Source organism: Arachis ipaensis, chromosome B5 (assembly GCF_059453495.1).
Source record: "Arachis ipaensis isolate K30076 ecotype BB chromosome B5, ASM5945349v1, whole genome shotgun sequence".
In the NCBI taxonomy this organism is placed as follows: Eukaryota; Viridiplantae; Streptophyta; class Magnoliopsida; order Fabales; family Fabaceae; genus Arachis; species Arachis ipaensis.
In genome coordinates this window covers 1,112,295-1,134,812 of record NC_142440.1, presented here as the reverse complement: position 1 = coordinate 1,134,812, position 22,518 = coordinate 1,112,295, and the positions used below count along the sequence as shown (strand labels likewise).

The 22,518-nt window shown below is 32.2% G+C and overlaps 3 protein-coding genes, 1 long non-coding RNA gene and 1 pseudogene across 5 annotated transcripts; 2 read left to right on the top strand and 3 right to left on the bottom strand.

Annotated features, from left to right (window-relative positions):
* The first annotated feature begins 42 nt into the window (after positions 1 to 42).
* Positions 43 to 1,817, top strand: BHLH071 (beta HLH protein 71). The gene is made up of 3 exons (XM_016345641.3): positions 43 to 695; positions 815 to 1,300; positions 1,392 to 1,817. The coding sequence occupies exons 1-3, from the start codon at positions 333 to 335 to the stop codon at positions 1,569 to 1,571; spliced, it is 1,029 nt and encodes a 342-aa protein (XP_016201127.1). The 5' UTR covers positions 43 to 332; the 3' UTR covers positions 1,572 to 1,817.
* A 3,094-nt stretch (positions 1,818 to 4,911) lies between these two features.
* On the bottom strand, positions 4,912 to 7,635 carry LOC148563189 (uncharacterized). Its single transcript, XR_015883498.1, has 2 exons — positions 7,223 to 7,635; positions 4,912 to 5,753 (listed from the first exon to the last, which is right to left on the bottom strand). It is a non-coding gene; the product is annotated as an uncharacterized LOC148563189 (long non-coding RNA).
* Positions 5,787 to 7,225, bottom strand: LOC107642327 (RING-H2 finger protein ATL52 pseudogene; annotated as a pseudogene). Its single transcript, XR_015883497.1, has one exon. The product of XR_015883497.1 is annotated as an RING-H2 finger protein ATL52 pseudogene (transcript).
* A 4,824-nt stretch (positions 7,636 to 12,459) lies between the features above and the next one.
* Positions 12,460 to 15,511, bottom strand: LOC107642326 (28 kDa ribonucleoprotein, chloroplastic). The gene is made up of 4 exons (XM_016345637.3): positions 15,099 to 15,511; positions 14,922 to 15,020; positions 14,334 to 14,633; positions 12,460 to 12,978 (listed from the first exon to the last, which is right to left on the bottom strand). The coding sequence occupies exons 1-4, from the start codon at positions 15,399 to 15,401 to the stop codon at positions 12,808 to 12,810; spliced, it is 873 nt and encodes a 290-aa protein (XP_016201123.1). The 5' UTR covers positions 15,402 to 15,511; the 3' UTR covers positions 12,460 to 12,807.
* A 1,435-nt stretch (positions 15,512 to 16,946) lies between these two features.
* TRN2 (Tetraspanin family protein) lies at positions 16,947 to 18,461 on the top strand. Its single transcript, XM_016345093.3, has 2 exons — positions 16,947 to 17,520; positions 17,776 to 18,461. The coding sequence occupies exons 1-2, from the start codon at positions 17,023 to 17,025 to the stop codon at positions 18,085 to 18,087; spliced, it is 810 nt and encodes a 269-aa protein (XP_016200579.1). The 5' UTR covers positions 16,947 to 17,022; the 3' UTR covers positions 18,088 to 18,461.
* The last annotated feature ends 4,057 nt before the right edge of the window (positions 18,462 to 22,518 follow it).

The following is a 22,518-nucleotide window of genomic DNA, read 5'->3' as shown; positions in this document are numbered from 1 at the left end:
GTCCCTCACCTCACTCTCTCATTGCAGATTCTCTGCACTCTTTCACAGCATCTATCCAATTAGGGAGCCAACCAAAGCAAATTGCAATTGCAATTGCAATTACAAATTTTCTAATTTACTAACTTTGTTATTGCTGAAAAGTGTAACTCCTTTTCTGTGCAGGTCACGTGCTGCATAACCTCATATCTAAATTTACCCTTTTCTCAATTTTTTTTTTCTTTCTCTAAGGGCAGAGTCATATATAATCATCAAGTTAGATTCTGATATAAAAGATTGTGGTGGTGTGTTATGTTACATTGAGAAACCTTATTATTATTGAGAGCAAAAAAGCAATGGCCTTATTAGAAGATCATCATCTTTCATCATCAAATGATTTTTCCAACTTCGTTGTGTATGATACTATTTCTGCAACCCCTTTTAGCAGCCATGGAAGTTCATCTACTTCTTTCTTGGTAGAAGAAAACAAGGTTGAAGAGTATGGAGAGAGGACAACAACAACAACACGAAAACGGCAATCGGGTGAAGCTGGGCAAGGGAAGAAGAAGAGAAGGAGAAAGCCAAGGGTATGCAAGAACAAGGAAGAAGCTGAGAATCAAAGAATGATCCACATTACTGTTGAAAGGAACAGAAGGAAGCTGATGAATGAGCATCTTGCTGTTCTTCGCTCACTCATGCCTGAATCCTATGTCCAAAGGGTTTCTTTCAAAACCTCATTCTCTTCTCAAAATTTTTTCTCAGAAATATAACCTGCTTTCTCTGATGAGTTCATGCATATATACTAATTGAAGATTGAATGATTTAAAATGTTAATTAGGGTGATCAAGCATCAATAGTAGGTGGAGCTATAGAATTTGTGAAGGAGCTAGAGCAGCTGTTGCAGTGTCTTGAGGCTCAAAAGTTGAAGCTTGTACATCAAGGAATGGCAGCACAACAATCCAACAAGAATAACAATGAAGATGCTTCTTCTTCTTCCAATGAGTTGATGATGATGATGATGATGGTGATGGGATCAGCCCCTTTTTCCCATTTCTTTGTGCATCCTCAGTTCACTTGGTCTCAGGCTCCAAACAAATATGCTTCCCACCACAACAAGACTAACAATAATAATAATAATCAAGCAGCCATGGCTGACATTGAGGTTACTTTGATTGAAACCCATGCAAACCTCAGAATCCTCTCAAGGAAAAGCCCCAAGCAACTTTCAAAGTTGCTTTCTGGTTTTCAGAATCTCTCTCTCACCATTTTGCATCTCAATGTCACCTCCATGGACCCCTTAGTACTCTATTCCATTAGCGCCAAGGTATGTTAATATAATTAACACCAACATTTTTGTTCATCTATTAGACTTACTATTTGATTAATGAATAATTCATTGTTTAATTCAAATGAAGGTTGAAGAAGAATGCCAACTTGGTTCTGTAGATGACATTGCAAGTGCAGTTCACAACTTGCTTAAAATGATTGAAGAAGAAGATTCCCTTTGCAGTTTATACGGTGAAGTTACCAAATCAACCCCCTCTCCCCTTCAAGACTCACTAGAGAATTCAAACACAGAATATTCTCTCAGCTAGCTGCTTTTTCTTTTTAAAATTTATTGTCTGTTTTAATTAATTTCTCAAAATCAGGTGTGCATAGTTTTAAGTGTTAATTATTCTAAGAACTAAGGTAGTTTAATTCACGGTTAATGTTGTTTATTAGGGTCCTTCTAAGTACATGTTTTGAGAACATTTTGCACCAAACTTGAGAGTGGTTTAATTTTGGTTAAAATGTAAAAAAGCAAAGGGGAAAAAAAATAAAAGTACTGACAAGGTTTTATCTTGTTTGCAGTGCTGAATGGATGTATTGTCCTACATTGCCTTAACACTAATAAGTACTTCACTTAGCTTCCTTTGTTTTCTTTCTCAATAAGGTTCATATGATTATTATAATATTAATCTCAATTTATTTATTAATATATAAACAAGAATGGTTTTCATTAATTGTCTAGCTATTTGGATGAAACTATAATAACAACAAATGCAAACCAAAATAGGCATTTTAATTTCCACCGTATGATGGTACATTAGAAACTTTGTGTTTAAAATAATTTATAATATATAATGTACTTGTTAGTTGACTTACTCACTTACCCATGAAAAAGCTCTCTATTATTATACAGCAGGAAGATGAAGTAGAAAACAAAACTGGCCAGGTATCTAGGTTGTGACCACACTCAATATTTTTTTTTTTTTTAATTATTTGAGTTGTGGACCGAAGGGATAGTAAATATTTTAGATAAGTCACCAGCCATTACTTTGTCGAGAAAGGTATAATATAAGTAATAAAAAGAAAGAATCAGCTTAGAACATTTAAAGATACATTTTGGACTCATTTGAGTTTGCTATCTATCAGTGGTTATTGTCTTTGATAGAAACTAGATGTGGGTACAAATACATTGAATCATGAAAAAATGTAACACTTTTTTTTTTTTTTTTACATTTTAATAAAGTCAAATTTAACCAATGTTGCTATATATCTTATATATTAATTAAATTTAGAGTAAAGTATCGTTTTTGTCCCAAATGTTTGGGGTAAATCCTATTTGTATCCCTAACGTTTGTAAAAGTGATTTAATATTATCCTGCCGTCAATTACACATAATGAGCGCTTTAGTTTTAGTTTTAAAAATCTCTTCTTGAAGTTCTATTCCGAAAAATAACTCATCAAATATTGAAACTAATTCCTACAACATTTACATAATTCACTTTTCTAGGGACATAATTGAATCTAAACACAAATAGTGGGTATAATATTAAAATCGAACACATCCAAGTGAGACCTAATTGAGAATGAATACATCCAAGTGAGAATAATTGAAAAATATAATTTGATTTGTTAGTATAATTGATAGTAGGATAACATTAAATTACTTTTATAAATGTTAAGGATACAAATAGGACGATTTAAACGTTAGGAACACAAACAGGACTTACCACAAACATTGAGAATAAAAACAATACTTTACTCTTAAATTTATTTTGTCAATCTATATATAGAAGCGTGAATCATGATTACTCATTCGTAAAAGTTCTATTAAGCTCAATTAAGGAAACAAGGGATTAAGATTTTAATTTAGCGCGATACTATATATTCTCATATTGTTGGCAAAGAGAAACAAAATGAGAATAATGTATGGATGTAAATTAATTTCATTTTGAGGCTCTACGACATGGTGTTGGTACATTGGGATAAGTGATACGTTTTTTTAATAATTTTGAAAAGAATGCAAAACTTTGGTTTGTTTTAATTCTTAGCTTCCAAATTTGTTTCTTTGTTTGCAATTGATGTGTTCATTAAGACAGAGTGTCGAGTAGTGAAAGCTAGAAGCAGATACAGACATGCATGGATGATTCCCTACATAACTTTGTTGTAGTGGGGATAGATTTCTTTGCAGTGTGGTCTTAGCTTGCAAACTGCCAAACAATCAAATCATTATTATCGTCTATACGTATATTTTTTTTCTTTGTTCTTTTATATATATTATTCCCTATATATTCTTATTACTATAAATTAACTAGATAAAAAATAGGTCCTAAAATTTTTTACAAGATATTTGAGCCGATGAAATTCATTGACAAATTCAAAATTAAATATACTCTAAAAATATGTAGTTTTAAGCTTTTGTTTATTGTTCTATGAAAATACAAATAATTAATGGCTTCTTCTTTTTTGAGTCCCCCTCCCCAACTAATCATATGACAAAATTTGGTTACTGTTAGCATTTGGGTTTTTCTATGGATTGATAAAATTGTTCGTTGATGTAAGAATAATGTTTTTATTGTTGCATAATATATATTAATTTTAATGTTTAAATAAATTGTAAAAATTAAATAGGTTTTAGTTTTTGTGACGGTTTTTTGTCACTAAAAATAATTCAAAAAGTTGTCATGAAAATTATCGTCACAAAAAATTATATTTCTTGCAGTGATAATCATTAATGTCTAGAAGAGTGAAAGAAAAGAAAGCTCATTCAGAATAATAAAGGCCACAGAATTGGTTAACAACCTTTTAAGCACGATATTATAATGCGATAGCCCTTTTTTTTCAAAACTACTCTAATTTTATGGAACACTTTCATTATCCACTAGTATAGTTTTTTCTGCAATATCAAAGCGTGGTTCGGCATTGTGAGTTTGTGACCTACCTAATTTCATAATGTTTTGAGTGCAATGCAATCATTCTTGAACTTCTTATGATAACAAGACCTGAGAAAGTGTTAAATCAAGTCCTGATGGTGGAGTACACAACGTATAATATATATGTTTGCAAGGAAAAATAACAAAAAATAGTTAATTATATATAAGCCAAAAATTCGCACATTCAACAATTTAAAAACCGCATGCATGTGCAAAATTCATATTAATTAGTTGTTGACTACTGTTTTTTTATTTATTGTTTAATTTTTTCTCGTATTTATCCAAATATAAATAAGAGATACATAGAGAACAAAAGATGAGCAGTAACTAAGTCTACATACAATCTGACCACCCACGAGATTTTCTTGATTATTTTGAGCAGTTTAACTTTCAGAAACTAATTATAGCATCTAACTAATTTAGATTTATTGAATGAGCTACTCGTCTACTTAAGCAAATATAGACAAATCGAACTTCGTTTTTGTTAATGTTTCAAGTGTGAGGAGTGCATGAAGTTAGTCGCACATCAAAAAAAGTAAGGAAGAGTGAAGAGTTTATAAGATGAGAGATCCATTAACTTGACACCTTAAGGTTTTGAATTGGACGTGGTGTTTTCTCATCTTATGTAGTCACAACCTAGTAACCCGAACAAAGAACGAACCAATTCATTCCCCCTTATTCACCATGAATCCAACTATATGTCTCTTTCATATTACTAAACAGGTTCCTATCACAGTTTAACACAAAAGTCTTGTAACATAAGTACTACATGAATACACATGAATGTAATTTTACATTGTAAACTGAAATATCGTCTGATAAAGATTTTTCTGTTCCAAAAGATACATATATGATTTCGTAGTTTGATTGAAATTAGAAAGAAAAATGAAAGGGAATCTAAAGATTGATCATCCTCATGGCCCAATTGGAGTGACAAGCAGACACAATAATTTAAGGGCTCGTTGTTCAATAATGAAGATTGGAGAGGACTATGGTCCTTAATACCAACCCTGTGTGTCACCACCTTATGGCCACATCATAAATCAACATCATGCACACATTCATGGTCTACTAATTGGATAGCACAACCAGCACATTATGAAAGAGAAACCTTCAATGTGCCTTCTCCATCCTTATATAGTATACATCATTTTCATCTCCACAATGTTTTAAATGATTCAACTAATATATATTTTTGATGATATAGCAATCAAAATTAATATTGTAATAGTAGTACTTTTATTGTTAATATAGTTTAATACTGTATTGTTATTGAGAACTAGAAATTACCACTGATGATTCATTTGATGATAGAGAAATTCTTGGATGAACCACTCTCTAGTACACATTTTAAATAATTCATTTAATGTATAAATGCATTGTTTAAGAAATTGAGGTTAAGATTCTATTACTAGAATGAGACTTGATAGAGAAATCATGTGAAAACTGAAAACAGAATTATGAGAAAGAAAGTGCCAATACTTTCAGTTACCGGGGTGATAGTTCGATGCATAGATTTGGAGCATCATCATAGCGAGAAGAAGAAGAACATGTGACTTCCAAGTTCCAAGAATATTGCTACAACAAAGATAAACATAATAATCATCACACTGGTTAATGTACATATAAAGATTCAATCATATCTAGCATTAAGATCTTCACACACAAAATTGGTCAATCTCCTCTTCAATCATCATCATATACTATATCAGAAAGAGAATTGAAATTTAACATAAAAAACAAAAAATTAAAATGAGACACTTCTCATCATAAAGGTAAAATCCCCTGCCTTCCCCTGCCATTTCTTCCACTAAGAGAGAATCTTCCACTTGAGAATGATCTCTTCATTGAAATTGGACTCAGAACACAATGCAACACCCTTCTTCTATAGCTTGATTTGCTACTTTCACCCATTGATGATGATGATCTCTTTGAAGTGCCAACTTCTTCATTTGAATCTTGATCATGATTCATGTGAAGAACATCAGCTACTGAAAGTGTAACACCATTTTGAAAGGAATGGTCCATAGACACTGATCTTCTTATTGATTCATAGTAATCCTCATCTCTAATCTCAACATGCCTTCCCCTCAAATTCCCCAAGTCACTGAGAGCTCTGAATGCATTATTAGTCTTTGGAACTTCTCTGTTACCATTCAGTACACCTTCGTCCAACACCACATCCAATAACTCATCACTCTCCCTTGTTCCATTATACACATTTTCATCTACATGAACCACATTCTCAGAAGAACCTTCATTTCTTGCTGAAGAAGGTAGTTCCAACACTTGGGATGCCGGCGGCAGCGGATGAAATGGCACTGCAGCATTGAAGGTGAAAAGCGTGGCGCGGCAAAGAGGGCAATTGGAGTGAGACTTGAGCCATGTATCAATGCAAAGAATGTGAAAAGCATGGCTACACTTTGGCAAGAGCCGAATGCTCTCGCCATCTTGGAACTCGCTGAGGCAAACGGAACAATCCGTTACCTCAACGAGTCCTTCGCCTTTCTTGTACTTGCAAACAGTTATGGTCTTGATGAGTGCCTCATCTAGACCTGTTGTTGAGGCATGCCATGGCTCATGGAGTGAAGGGTTGTGGTTGTCTTCCAAAATCTCAACATTTGTTACTTCTTCTTCATGTTCTGCTGAGGATGATTCTCTTCTGCCACAGTACTTGGAAATTATGGTGTAGTAACTCACAAGGAGAAAAGCACTTGCCAACACTCCAATGATTGCAATAACAAGAGGTGAGAAATTCGGACCTGAATCTTCATCAGGGAATTCAAATGGAGGAGGAGGAGGTGGAGGGTACACTGTATAACACCACTGTGGACAGTACAAGCTGCAAAATCCTTGAGAACAGTCTTTGCTGTTCACATATGGAACCCAAGTTCTTGGGTTGCCAAGAGATGCCATGGCATCAGAACCTTACAACAAAAAATAACTATATACTAATATTTAGTACTAGTATAAGCCATCTAATAATCATGGGGTTTTAGAGGAGAAGAAGAAGAAGAATATGCTATGAATTATAAAACATTAATTACCACTGAGAACAATTGAAATGGAACTTAAGATACAAGAGAATAGGAGGAGCTTTTCTTGTTCAGTGAAGCAAAAACACAAACAGAAGATGGGCATGAGATATGTTATCATGACATGAAATCTAACTGGTGGCTGATATTGTTATGAGAAGTTTTTTATCTGATAAGAATTATTAACTAGCACACAAGCAAAAGATAAGAGGGGTAATGTTGTTTCTTATAAGATTATATGTTTGCAAGTGAAAGGGGCAAGAAGACAGTGAGAATGTGTGTTTTCTATGAAAGGGGAAAAAGATAGCGTGGAAAAGGGGCCAAAGACAATGAAAATGGGAATACTTTAACTTTTTTTATTTCCCCTTTTTCTTTTTTCTGTTCATAGCTTTCTCTGCTCTCTAGTTTTTATCTCTTTTGGTTAACTTACAATGGTGCTCAAGGTCATGTTGGTTGAGAATTTATTAACAATAATCATTTCATTATTTATCTTTTATTGATGAATTGAATGAGTGCTTTATAAAGTGAAATCTAAAATTAGCTCCAAGAAGTTCATTAATGTGTGTTTGTGGAGCCAATTTTGGCCGTCACGTTAGCTTTATCATTGTGCTTTGACACAAAAGTGTTAAGACTTAAGAGTCATGCTTTTGTTGCTATGAATTCATTCACCTGCTAACTACATTTTTATGTTATGTACCACTTTAGAACTTATTAATTTTAATATGGAGGAAGGGTTGGTGTATAGCAGAATTATGAAGGTATATGGTGTTTTACCAGGGTATGAGAATTGTGCAGAAAACCCTAGGTCCGATTTGTGTACTGTGCAGAAAATCCTGGGTCCTATTTGTGTACTGTGCAGAAAACCCTAAGTCCGATTTGTGTACTGGCAGAAAATCTTGGGTCTAATTTGTGAAAACCCTGGGTCCGATTTGTGTACTGGCAAAAAATTCTGGGTCCGATTTCTTCCTACTAAAACAAAAAATTGAAAGCCGTCACAATCGTGTATATCTCCCCAATACTCTATAACTCAGCATAACTCACATGTTAATCTCATATAAAAAAAATTAGCCACCACTTTAATGTTGATATTTTGGATATAAATAATTCAAAATGAAATGTCCTAATAACTTGTGCAACTTGGTTAATACTTGAGTTGAGTGAAAGTAGATTGTACTCTCTTGAAAGAAAAATAAAAGATCTCAAGAACAGAATAGCAGGGAATTGATATGTTTTGGGAACACAATGACAAGGTACCATTTTTATTATTTTTTTTTAATTTTTGGGTGGGCCTTCAACATATGACTATTCTGTGTTATTCTACTTTGCATATATTCTCCTCATGATTCCAAGCTCCAATGTGGGACTAACTTGTTCCTAAAGAAATACAAGTTAGATTATCATTTTTCCTCTTTTTATATGAAAAAAAAGTACGAGATTATATTTGCTAAGTTACACTAAACTATATTTGCTAGTCAACTTTAGATTACGAGAATATATGCTCGGAGAAATAAAGTTACAGTTAAAAATTAAATACTTGGTTTGTGTCTTAAATCAAGTTAGAGTCAGATATAGTTGTGACTTGTCACCTAAAACCTAACCAACCATTTTGCTCAAAAGTTGGGACCATCATCATCTTCACTTGCTAGTTGCTATCTATGTAGGAGGGTTTCCCTCTCTCAGAAGCTACCCATTTAATGCACTTCTTGTTCTCATCTAGGAAGTGCCATATCCAATGATATATAACTTGCATAGGATATAATATATATGTAATTAATAAGAGTCTGTGGGTCTAGCTACCCTTGTTGTGATCACAAGAAGCAAAATAAATTAAAATAGGTTGTGAATTGTGAAATTGTGACTTTATATTTTGTTTTTCCTTCCTTTGATGCACTTCCATTTTCAACCATTCCGTCACAAAATAGGCTCAAATTTATGGATATGGAAGGCTTGGGTGTGATCTGCCTAGATATGGAGTTATGGCGTACAAGACAAAAATGTGAGACAACTTTTTCTAAGCCAAAGGGAGAACAATTCGGACCATGCGAGTTTTTTGGTAATAAAATTTTGCTTCACAAATCGCATGGTCCGATTTGCAGCTGATGGAATTTGAAATCTGAAACATGGGATTCGGACCCTCCGTGTTTTATGTTCTGGATATTTTTTTTTTTACGTTTTGAGGGACACAACTCGCAGGGTCAGATTTCTGCTTCCTCTGATCCCACAACGAGGTGAAGCACCCCTCCTTCCCATACGCGAGTCCAACACTTCCTTTACTTCCATATTCAAATTAAAAAGCGCACAAAATAATAATAATAATAATAATAATAATAATAATAATAATAATAATAATAATAATAATAATAATCGTACTTCAAGTGGTTTATATATTGAGTTATTTTTTCTTCAGATAGAGGAGAAAAGTATATGTTCTTATAAGTGGGAGAATATTATTTTTCAAAAAGATAACGAGAAAAAAATAGAATCATTTAAAAGAATGTCCGGTTCTTATCTTATCAGAGTATCAAATTATAATGTAGTTAAGAAGAATCTAAAGCTATAGATTCATTTTGACACTAACAAGCAATAACTTAAAACACATTAACAAATTTTTTGCAACGAACTAAAATGTATGTTAAACCTGATACTGTTATTTGTAATAAAAGTCGCTGAAAAACATGATTAGGGCCCAATTCTTCTACTAGGGCCATGCAAAGACATAATCATATGCACAAAATCCAATGCATTATTGATCCAAGTCCTTTTGAGTCTTTTGACAAACAGCAAGACGAAAGAATAAAGATGACCTTCATGGAGCCCCTTTTACCTTTTTTGGTTTTCAGGGAAATTTTACTTGTATTTAACTATTTATGGTATTAATAAATGAAAAGAAAACTCGTAATTGGGTTTGAGTTGGTTTTAAGAAGCTATAAAATTACATATGAATTTGTTTACAAAATTCTCAATATATTCTAAGTGAAAAATGATGATTATATAATTTTTTTAAGTTGCAGCCAAAACTTGGAGCTAGTGGCAGAATCTGCTGTCTTATAAGAAGCTGCACTCGAATTCAAGTCTTATGAGAAGAAAATGAACCCTTAAATGAACTCGTGTAGTGTGTGTGAGTGTGTTGTATGGGTGTATAATACATAAATAATGCCTAGGATTAGAGGCTGTCTAATCTATTTGACAAAAAAAAAATTTCTTACGTCTAATTTTTATAATATAAAAATATATTTTTTATTTTTTATCTAGAATTCTTAATTCTAAAAATTGTGCCTATATCATTTCTCAGCAAAGGAAAGCTCTTGATTGAAGCATGATTTGACGTTGTAACCCAACTTCAAAGTTTTACTAGCTCTTAGATCTTATTGTTATTTATGTGGTCAAAAACGAATCTTTTTTACTAAAGAAAGCTAGGAGCACATGCATAGCTTGAATCCAAATGACAATCATTATGGTAACAATTGTGGCTTTGTTACTCAATAAAAATATTGGCAGATCGATGAGTCAAGATTCAGATTAATAATGTTTATTGAGATCGAGAGAAAGGTTCGATTGATAGATTTGGCATGTTTGTTTATAAAATTTCGACAGTAAGAAAGACTTAAATTGATTTTGAGAGTTATAATTCAATTTGGGATTGAAGTCGACTTGATGGTAGAATAGTTTTTGTAGAGTAATGAACATAGCTAAGGCAGTATTTGGTTGTTGTCTCAAAAAAATAGAGACATAGACACAAAGATACAAATATACATGAATACAAAGATACATAAATTTTATAACATGTTTGGTGATAATACACAAGATACATGTATTTAATTCAAAAGTCCATTTTATTCCCAAACTAAAACAACTTAAGTGTTAAAGATAAAGGACAATGGTTGAAATTTTAAAAAATAATTAGGGATAGAATTGGAAAAATTTGTGTCTTATGGGTTGTGTCTTAGTGTCACAATTTGAAAGAGATACACTAAATATATGTCTTTTATGTGTATCTGTGTATAACCGTGTCTTTTAAAATTTTATGTCTCAACAAACAAATAGTATACATGTACCACTGTGTCCATGTCTCTGATGAACGTATATATTAACCAAACGGAGCATAGGGAGCAGTTATTATGACATGTTTGGCGAAAACGGTTACTTTATTAAGCCATCGTCAGATTAACAAGTCTCACTAGAGAATTAGTGAAAGATGTTTATAAATAGGATAGCACAACAACACTTTAAAGATTGGAATTCTTTTTCATAAAAAGTTCTAACACACTCACATATTTAACAATTGAGTCTGATAAGAGTTCTTTCTTTATAGGATTTCTTCTATGTGTTTATACTTTTTTCTTTACAATTTGTGTAATTTCAATTAATGCAATTTATTTTTTTCAGCAAATTTAAAGTTCAATTATTTTACATTTCTAAATTTGTTATTATTTTTTTTATTTACATTTACAACAAACTTTACATTCAGTTATTTCAATTTGCGAGTTTTATTAATTTTTATTTTAGTCCATTTTTAAAAAAATCAACAAAAATCTTTTCTTCTTTATTATGACAAAAATGAAAGACTTTAATGCATGGTAAATTAGTATCCACGAAAAAAGAGTAGATTTTGCTCCTAAATATTAGATTTCAAACCAACCTAAAAACTTCTTACAAAAATCCTTTTAATTCTGATTTGTAGAAAATCTGTTAAACAGTCTTAAACTTTTAAATCAAAGTGTTTTGTAATATTGAACAAGACGTGAATCAAGACTGGTTGTCATTGTTTTTGCATGAATTTTTTGGGGGGATGGAAGCAATAGCACTTTTCCTTCAGAAATAAATTTATACGTACGTTCACTTTATGATTATTTGGTAATTATATTCACAAAATTAGAGGAATATATATATCTTCTCTTGGTTTCGAACTAGGTAACACGATAAGAATTGTTGGCAAAGAGAAAGAGTTGAGTTGAGTTTTGATAAATATATAAAAATGTGTGTTTTCAAGTCTATTTGTGTCTTATTCAGTTGCAAGCATGTTTTGTGAATGTAAGCTTTATTATTTTTTTTTTTGCCCATAATATTTCTCAACCCAACGGGTTAAGGATTAATCCGTCGTGGATCTGAGCTCTATTTAAGGGTTTACTGCTGGCCAAACGAACAAGTGAACTGATCACTCGACCAACCCAAGTTAGTTAATGTAAGGTTTATTTATGTGCCACTTCTTGCGTGTCTCTATGATTTTGGCATAGCCCAAGCATAAATGCGTTCAATAAAAGGAAAAACCTATTTATACATACACCAAAGTCTTATCGTATAATGATTTATGGTTGAACTTATTAGTTTCAAACTCAAATGTACATTGTTTGCAACTTCATTAATTCGCAAGATTATTGAGTTACACCCTTAAAAATGTGAGTGGAAAACTTGCTTAGAAATAAAGATACTATATATGAAGATTTATGTCGAAAATTGATTTCTTAAAAGCTTTTCAACCACATTTTTAAGGGTATTAGAAAAAGTGAACATGAGTGAAAAAGGAGTTATCCATCGAAGTTGTGTATAAATGAGGCAATCCAGCTCCAAGAATCAATTATAAGAAAAAGGGTTAGGATTTATGATTGTTCCAGCTGAGCATCAGAATCATGGATTTCCTCCTTTTCAGTTTCAGCTTCTTTGAGCTTCTCTTGATCCAATTCAGGAGCTTGGTCTTCATCCCTTTCAGTTGGAGCTGCTTTGACTTTCTTTTCACTCAACTTAAGACGAAGTGGTCGCTCCATTAATTCCTGCAAAAGGAAAACACAACCAAAAGCTCAATCAAGTAGACAATGAAACTCAAAATAACACATAGAGTTCATAAATAACTTAAAACATAAAGAACTTATATTAAAAATAGCTTATAAATAAGTTATTTTGTATTTAGATTTTTATCATAAAAATATTTATTTTCAAATTATTTTAATAAATAAGAGTGATTTATAGTTTTTGAAAAGGAAAAAGTCAAATTATTTTGACTTCTTCAAAAACTTTGAAACAATTTCTTAGAAAATTAAAGACATTTAAAAAATTGTACCAAACAATATTAATATAACTTTTTATAAGTAAAAAGCAAAAAAAAAAAAAATAGCAATTCTAAGTCCATGACAAAGATTAGTTATATTTTGCTTATTCTAAAAACAAAAGACCATAGAATCATGACATGTTAAATTTATGATAATAATTTAAGAATAAACTTCAAATTCATATACTATTGTGAGAATGTACAATAAGAAGTATTTAATAATGGGCCAAGAATGTAATTTAATCACAATGACAAAATCAACCTAAATAAACATAAAAATTCAGGCTAATTTTTTTTATATTGATTAAATATATGTGTAATATATTGTTATTGAAATATTAGATTTTTTTTGATATAGCATTTTTTTTAATTGATATTATTCAAATAAGACGGTTCGATTTGTTTGAAGAAAAAAATAAATTACAAATTGGAGGGTTCGATTTGTACTTTTAAATTTTTTTTATTTTGAAAATAAAAATTGGACGGTCCGATTTGTAATCGTTTGTTTAAAAAATGTTTAATTACTCTATTAGTTTCTATAGTTTTGCGAAATTTTCAATTAGGTCTCTATACTTTTTTTTTTTTTCTTTTAATTGGGTCCCTGCACCATTTTTTTTCAATTAGGTCTCTTTTGGCAATAATTAGCTTAATTTTATAAGGATCCAGCTAAAAAAATAGTGGTGCAGGGAATCCAAATAAAAAGAAAAAAAAAGTGTAAAGATTCAATTAAAAAAAATTTTGGTGCAAGAACTCAGTTAAAAAGAAAAAAAGTACAAAGACCTAATTAAAAATTTCACAAAACTATAGAAACTAACAGAGTAACTAAACCTTTAAAAGACAAAACAATATAAAAAAATCGAAAGCACTAATTTGTGTAAACTATAGCAATATAAATCACTTCTTTTCTCACAACATTATGTGATACATTGTTACACAATACCCTAAATAGATTCCAACAATAACATAGAAGTATTTCTTCTGATGAACAATAATTTCAGCTAAAGTTGCTCTCTATATTTAGCATTAAGGACTAAACACAATTAATCATCAAAATCATGAAATTGCAAAATTGAGAAGTACCTTCCCATCCAAAGCAGAAATTGCAGCCTCTGCATCCTCTTTTGTGAGGAAAGAAACAAATCCATACCCTGCAGATCTTCCGGCAGGGCTGTCAAAGACAACCCTGGACGAAACTGGGGTTTTGAAATTATCAGTGAAGAATTGTCTGAGAACGGGTGATCTTACTTTCCATGCAAGGTTGGCTACATATACCACGTGACGTGTCTCGCTGGCAGGGGGACTCGGAGACGGTGGAGGAGGAGGCGGCGGCTTCTTGAATCTCTTGGCAAGCTCTATCCTTATTTCCCTTCCTGATATTTGCTGAATCACAAAACACTTAATGAGCCTCAATGCAAGTCATACATAGATACATTGATTTTCTAAATTACCAATTTAATTAAGGTAAAAACTCATATGTAGTAGACTTCACGTAAAATTGATAACTGAGTTGTTAGATGAAAATTTAGTCAAATCAGTCAAATTATTTAAGGACTACTCTCAGATATCAACTTCACGTGAAGTCGAATGCACTGAGTTTTTACCTGACTCTATCAACAATGTGACAAGAAGAGAAAACTATATATTAAATTGTGGATGAATAAAACTTACATGAGAATTGAACTTGTGAACGACAGCAAGAGCCTCTTCCCCTGAAGCCATAGTAACGAAGGCAAAACCCCTGCTCTTGCCTTGTTTGTTCTTTATGATCTACTATAATACTTATTTAAATTAGAGGCAAAAGCATAACTTAACGGGTAATAATAAAAGAATGTTGGGCAAACAAACCTCGACGTCTGTTACAGTCCCGCATTGGCCAAACAGGTCTTTGATGTCAGCAACGGACATAGACCAAGGTAAGTTGAAGACATAGAGCTTCTTCTTGACGTTCTTGGGTTGTTCCTGAGTTGTAGGTGTGTGTGGTTGTGCTTCTTGCAATGTGGAGCAGAGGAAGGAGAATGATCTTGGTGTGGAGGCATTGAAAGAGAAGGAGAGAGAAGAGAGGTTTGGAGAGAGACGAGTGTTGTTGTTGGAGAAACGGTGAGAGTGAGATGCGAATATGGAGAGTGCTGATTCTAATGTTGCTGCCATTGAGAATGGAACACAAGAGAAGAGAGAAGAGAGCAGAAAGAAAGAGATAAGAGGTTTTGTGAGGATACAATGTGTCCAAGTATCACCATTTTGCTGCTCTCATCTCTCATACGTCAATTTCATTACAACTGGATAACCTTATTCAGAAACATGGTAAATATAGATTAACCACTAGTATATTTTATTCAGATAAATAAATATATATTTTTGCAAATACAATTAAAAACAGTAGAAGTTTTCATAATTTCTATACTCCAAATTTTTAAATTTTTTTAAATAAAAAATAGAAGAGTGCTACACTTTTGTTAAATTTTGATCAGCACTTATCCATCAAAAGAAAATTGAATGATTCTACACAATTAGATACAATCTTACACCATTAAAAACATTATTGATGGCTAATTAATGGTTAAAAACTACAAAATCTGCTAGCTCCTTAGACTTTCTCTAAAAAATAAAAAGTTTAATTTCAAAAATTAAAAAATTTAACTTTTATATCCCAAAAATTAGAGAATTTGATTTTTATATTTTAATTTAAATAATAACATATTTAAAATTAACACTCTAACAATTCATAATCCGGATAAACACTATTGTAAACCCAGTATAAAAAAATAAAGTGTTAAAAACAGTCCATAGTTTACAATAAGTATACATACTAAACAAATAAACTACTGAAAATGTAATTTGTAATTTGTGTAACATGTTTGGAAGGCAATCCCAATTTATTTAGGGGCTACTTTGAAGGAGAAGATGACAAAGCATGAGGAGGGAATCATAAACAGTTGTATGGAAGGAATGTCAAAATAGTCAACAAAGAAGCTGACAAGGCATGAGGAGGGTGATTTTGTTCCAATTTTACCCCTGTAGCTTACCCCTGCCCCTTATGTGGATATTGCTGGCAACCACTTCCTCTCTTTCCCGCCAAAATTTCCCTCTCCCTCTCGTCTCATCCCCCAACGTCACTGTTACTGTACAAGGTACACCTTTTCAGAAAGGAAAGCGCTCCTCACATATATAATCCCTCCAAAGACCAAATCCCATATTCTATTATATTATTGACCAATTATATGCTGTTCATTATTTCATGATTATTTTTTTCTTAATTTATTTTTTATATAAAATTTTAAAAATTTAAAAATTATTTTTTATATTTTTTAAATTAAATATTAATTTTATTTTTAATAAATTAAGCATCCTTTTTAAATACTATAATTATCACTTATATTATTATTATATTTTAGCACTTGTAAATATTTATATAGAAAATTTACTAAGAATGAAAACATTAAATACGTGATATGGTCATGGTGATCTCCCTGCATGTATTTTAGATCAGAGCAATTCCATTTAATCATTAATTCATTACCGTTAATACGCGATAAGCTTCTTATAATATTATTATTGTCTCAATTATTAACTTTAGGTGAAATTGATTATACTTAAATTTTTTACATAAAAATAATAAGAAATGAACAGGAGTAGTATGTTGGTGCAAGCATCCAAGGTGAGTAATTAATTATGTGTAGGGCTGCCTAGCCTAACAAAGAAAAAACAAAATCACACAGCATCCAATTTTATTCACACTTGAAAGCCACTCTTCCCAAAGAAGCAAAGCAAAATGGCACTCAGCAACAATGTGATCGGAGGCATAAACCTAGTGGCGGTGATACTCTCAATCCCCATAATCGGCGCCGGCATATGGCTAACAAACGAGCCAGCAGACTCGTGCGTGAAGTTCCTCCAATGGCCGGTCATAATCCTCGGCATTCTCGTGCTTGTCGTGGCTTTGGCAGGTCTGGTCGGAGCCTTCTTCAGGATCCCCTGCCTCCTTATATCGTACCTGGTAGCCATGCTCGTGCTCATAGTGTTGCTGGTCATCATGGTGGTGTTTGTGTACATGGTCACCATTCGTGGCCATGGAGTGATAGAACCCAACCGTGCTTACTTGGAGTACCATCTGGACGATTTCTCTTCGTTCCTAAGAAGACGGGTGAGAAGCTCCTTCAAATGGGACCAGATCAGAGCCTGCCTTAGCTCCAGTAACATGTGTGCCGACCTCAATCAGAGATTCCGAATGCCTCAGGATTTCTTCAACGCACATCTTACACCAATGCAGGTACCAACTTCCATATAATTATTTAAGAGGAGTGGTAGGGGCAGCAACTTTTGTGTTTTGTAACCATCAATTAGCCATTAATAGTCTTTTTAACGGTGTGATATTACATTCAATGGTAAAAGATCACTTATTTTTCTTTTGATGATTAAGTGCTGGCTACAAAACACAAAAATTGCTGGTCACTAGACTTTTCTATTATTTAATAGCTTTAAGATTTTAATGAATCAATTAATGGTGGTGTGGTGTGTGTTGTAGTCAGGGTGTTGTAAGCCCCCAACACTATGTGGGTACACGTTTGTGAATCCAACGTATTGGATAAGCCCGATAAACAGTGCGGAGGACATGGATTGCCTTCAGTGGAGCAACGACCAAACACAACTTTGCTATGCGTGTGACTCCTGCAAGGCTGGTTTGTTGGCTCATCTCAGGAAGGAGTGGAAGAGGGCCAATGTCATTTTGATCATCTCCATCGTTGCATTAATCATCATATATTTGGTTGGCTTTTGTGCTTTTAGAAATGCTAACACTGAGGATCTCTTCCGCAGATACAAACAAGGCTACACTTAGAACATCATGTTACTATTTACTCTTTCTATTAGTTGCTAGCATTTGTGTTGATTCGAACTTGAGAGTTGAAAACTGATGCAAAAGGTTTCAAGGGCTCGGCTAGATTTGCGGAGAGCACCGAAAGCTTCATGTCTCGGGATTCCCAATATGTCTATCATTATTAGCAAGTAACTTTTAATGGAGCTTCTTCACGTGTTGTCCTAAGCTTTATCCAAGCCATTAACTGTTTTAAGTCTGATAATCTTATAGATTTATGAACCTTTAGATATTACCATGTATTATTAGATCTTCATTCTCGGGAAACTCTTATGTGGCATAAGTCTTTTATGCTTAAAATCAATTAGAAAATGATTGAAAATTTTTGTTCTCAATAATTAGTTAATATTTATTTTTGTGTTTAAAATTTTTCTTTTTTCTCTTACTTTTATTGGACTTTATTAAATCTTGTCCTCGTGATCAATGTACTAGATAATAGTAAAACTCTTATGTTGCATAAATCTTTTATGGTTAAAATCAATTAGAAAACGATTGAAATTTTTTTCTCTCAATAATTAGTTAATATTTATTCGTTGTGTTTAAAATTTTTCTTTTTTTTTATCTTAACTTTATGCGTTCACCGCTTTATTAGCCGATTACTCGTTAAAAATAAGCATGTTATATGTATATTAAAATTAACTACTAAAATTAATTACTAATCTAAAATATATATTTAGATATAAATAAATATTAAAAGTAAATTAAATCATAATATATTTATACACATTGGTGGTTGATTTTAATAATTGATTTTAGTAGACGAATAATATTTTTAAATTAAAAAATAATAATTTTTATTAAATTATTCTTTCATTTTAACACATGACAACAATAAAGGAGTCTCCCATTGAGACATAATTCAGCTTTATAGAATATATAAATATAATTACAATTTCAGTTTATATATTTTTAGTTTTATCTTTATAATTACCATTATCTCTCATGTACTTTTTATGTACTCTTTCAGTTTTATTAATTTTCTAACAAAATTGCTTAGTAAAAATAGATATTAGGAGCGCTGGATCTACCTTCCAATCTAATCTTGACCATAGAAAGATCCATCAATTACTTTTTCGTTTTTTGGTCATGATCCATCCCCTACTCCTTTTTTTTTTTTTGTTCTTTTACACAACACACATAACACTCACACACACCACAATTACTATAATTTTTTAGCTTATTTAGGATTGGAACCCTTTGTAGTTTGTTCGAGATGAGATGGGCCTAAATATACCAACAAAAATTGGTGGGTATGTGCACACATTAGGATCCACTGGGCCTTCAATTATTTTCTTTTTATTTGTATGTTGGGTCATCCTGTCTTTCTAAGACCAAGTCTAGGTGTTGCGATATAAGAACAAGAACTTTTTTTTGTAATTTACCTTAAAAGCCCTATTTTGTTTGCTTCTAACAGGTTAAGATTATTCATTACTTACAAACGGCCATCATTTATATAAAGGTTATTGTTTTCATGGCCCAAAATAAGACAAACCAAAATTAAAATAATTCGACAAGGTAAATAAATAACATACCATCAAAAAAAGAAAAAATATGGCAGATAAAATGAAATTCCTGAATTCAACCCCGCCAAAATACAGTATAATTTAACTTGAATGAGATATATGTTGATAATAACGTCTTAATATTAGGTACGGTGCATTGTATTATTTATTTAATGAAAGCATTGTATGTATGATGAGTTACATTATTAGGAAGGTGAATAGAAAGAGAGTGAGATGAGGAAGAAGAAGAAGAATTGGTATTGGGTAGGTTGTGTCAGGGCAAGAAGGCCTACCACACTCAAAAATTGAAGAGCATAGCATGTGTGGTGTGTACGGCCAGTCTGACAAATAAGCATAAGCAGAGGAATTAGCATTTAGCACCTTATGTGGTCGTTTATGTATGTATGTGTCGCCACTCACCACTTAGACATTGATTCCCATATCCACAAACATATAACAACAACGCATCACTGCCCATTACAAAACAACACTAAATACCCATCCCTACTTCTCTATTACTTCCCTTTAATTCTTCCCATTCCATTCCCATGCTTTTCCCACCTCACACTACAATAATCTTCTCTTCTTAAGCTTAATACAATCTTCATATGCTAATTTGACCAAATTATTTCAGAAAATATGTGTTCAATACATCTTAATTATTTTTTTATAAAGATATTTTCATATGAATAGAGTAATGTTGATGAATTAGAGAAACTTGTTACATGTTAATTGTTAATGTTCTTGCAAGGATACTGTACGTCGGTCTGGTTGTCTATCTAATACACCTGATCCGACGTTATCCTTGTGAACTTGAACCCGAGCATGGTACCTGCAAAAGGGACTCCGACGCTCAAGTTAATAATAGAATAAACGAAACTAAAGCCGAATATACAAGGTCGGAGATAAGTAATTTTGAGTGGACTTAGAGATGGAATAGCCTCGTCTAGTAGAGGTATTTTGTGCTATATGTTATTCAACTCTCCACTTCGGATATATAGGTTCAGCGTGTAGCCTAAACGGTCAGTGAGATCTGAGATTTTGGTGAGTGGATTAGCCGGATATGCTGGCGTGCATGCTGATTCCGAGATTCGAGCATATGAACAGTTGAGAAACAACCGTTGCGTCGAGGTATAGCTCAGATGAAGCCGAAATTCTTGGGTACAGTATAGTTAATATAGAGTATTTATGAATTAATGATGATTTGAGAGTGAAGCAAAATTTGGATGTTTCACATGTCCAAGTCTGTTTTCAATTGATTTAATGAACAAATGGAGAATTAGGTAAAAAATATAGGAGCCGTGAGGCAAATGGTTTTCTACTTACGTGTCTTGTTATATATGTGTTTTCTCTTCGCATTGAACTGAGAAATGATTTATGAGCAAAATAGGCAACAGAAAAGGACATAATATTGTAATCCATTAGGGATTGTCTACCCCAAAATCATCCAACCATGATGATAAAGACCCATGTTCTTGGAGCAGCTGGAGGAATATAATTTCCTAACAACGTTTCATTATAGACCTTTCTATCACCAATGCGTCATTCTTGATATTACTATATGGTAATTATGTTGTATCTCATGAATTGAAGTTGATGTAAACAATAAATAAATAAATTGAACTACAAATATGTGTGACACCAAAAATATTTATCTATTTAAAACCTGAACCACGTATCGAATGCAATGTGTATAAGATGATTATGCATGTATTTTGGGTGCACTCAATTTAGTGAATTTACCAAATAAATTAGATCTCAGGTGTACTCGAGATCAATGCATTCAAATTCTTTCTATATTTCGGATACAGTATATTCGAAACATATGTATAATCATTTTATATCCACTAGCTACATCCGATATATATTTTAAATTTTAAATAGATAAATGTTTAAAAAATTACGAATATTGATTTATTTTATTTACATATAAAAAGAAATTCTAAATAAAGAGGAATTTCTCAACAAAAAGTTACCGGGGAATAGTTTTTTTTTTTTAACTAACTTCTGACAGAATTCAGAAAAGAAAATCTCGTGAAGGCTAGTTTTGAGGCCTAAAATGTAGTTGATCCTCATCTACTACAATTGTTACAATTTCAGATCAGATGAGGGATCTGATGTTTTTTCCATTTTTTTCATGTTTTTTATAACACTAAAGATAAATATTCTGTTTTTTATTTTTTATTAATTATTTTAAAAAGAAATGTATATAAAAATGGTGTATATAAATTTAACAAAAAATCCAGGTGGAGTGTGTGATGATGTCACTAGCACTGACCACTGTCCAACTCCTCATTTTTCCTTAAGATACTAAGTTAATGGATCTCTCATCTTATAAACTTCTCATTCTTTCTTGTTTTTTATGATATGAGACTAACTTTAACACTTCTCACACTTGCAACATTAACACAACTTCCATCGAAGACCAACCATGTTGATTATGATTTTGATATTTAGAAGGCGTGAAAATGAGCGAGTAATCTAGTGACCCCTCCAAAAAAAATTCTCATCATTGATTGGAATCTCAGTACCATAGAAACTTGTAAAAAGCATCAACACTACCAATAATAATAATAATAATAAAAATGTTCATCATTGATTGAAAGAGTTGACTTGTAGCTTGTAGGAATGGCCAAACCTTTCCTTGCTCCTTTTCTTCTACGTTACATATTTTTTTAGGTTCAGAATAATTGTGGCCATGACTTTTATGATATTAATTAATTAATATTGTTAAGATGAAGAAGCGACTCTTTCAGCCTTAGGAGGGTATCTTCAATGGGCAAACGCCTTGGACCATGCCTTAGACCTTTTCTTTGTAAAATATATTTTTTTATACCTAAACAAAATATCTTAAATAGTGTATGTAGACATGGAAAGAGTCAAGGCTTCAAAC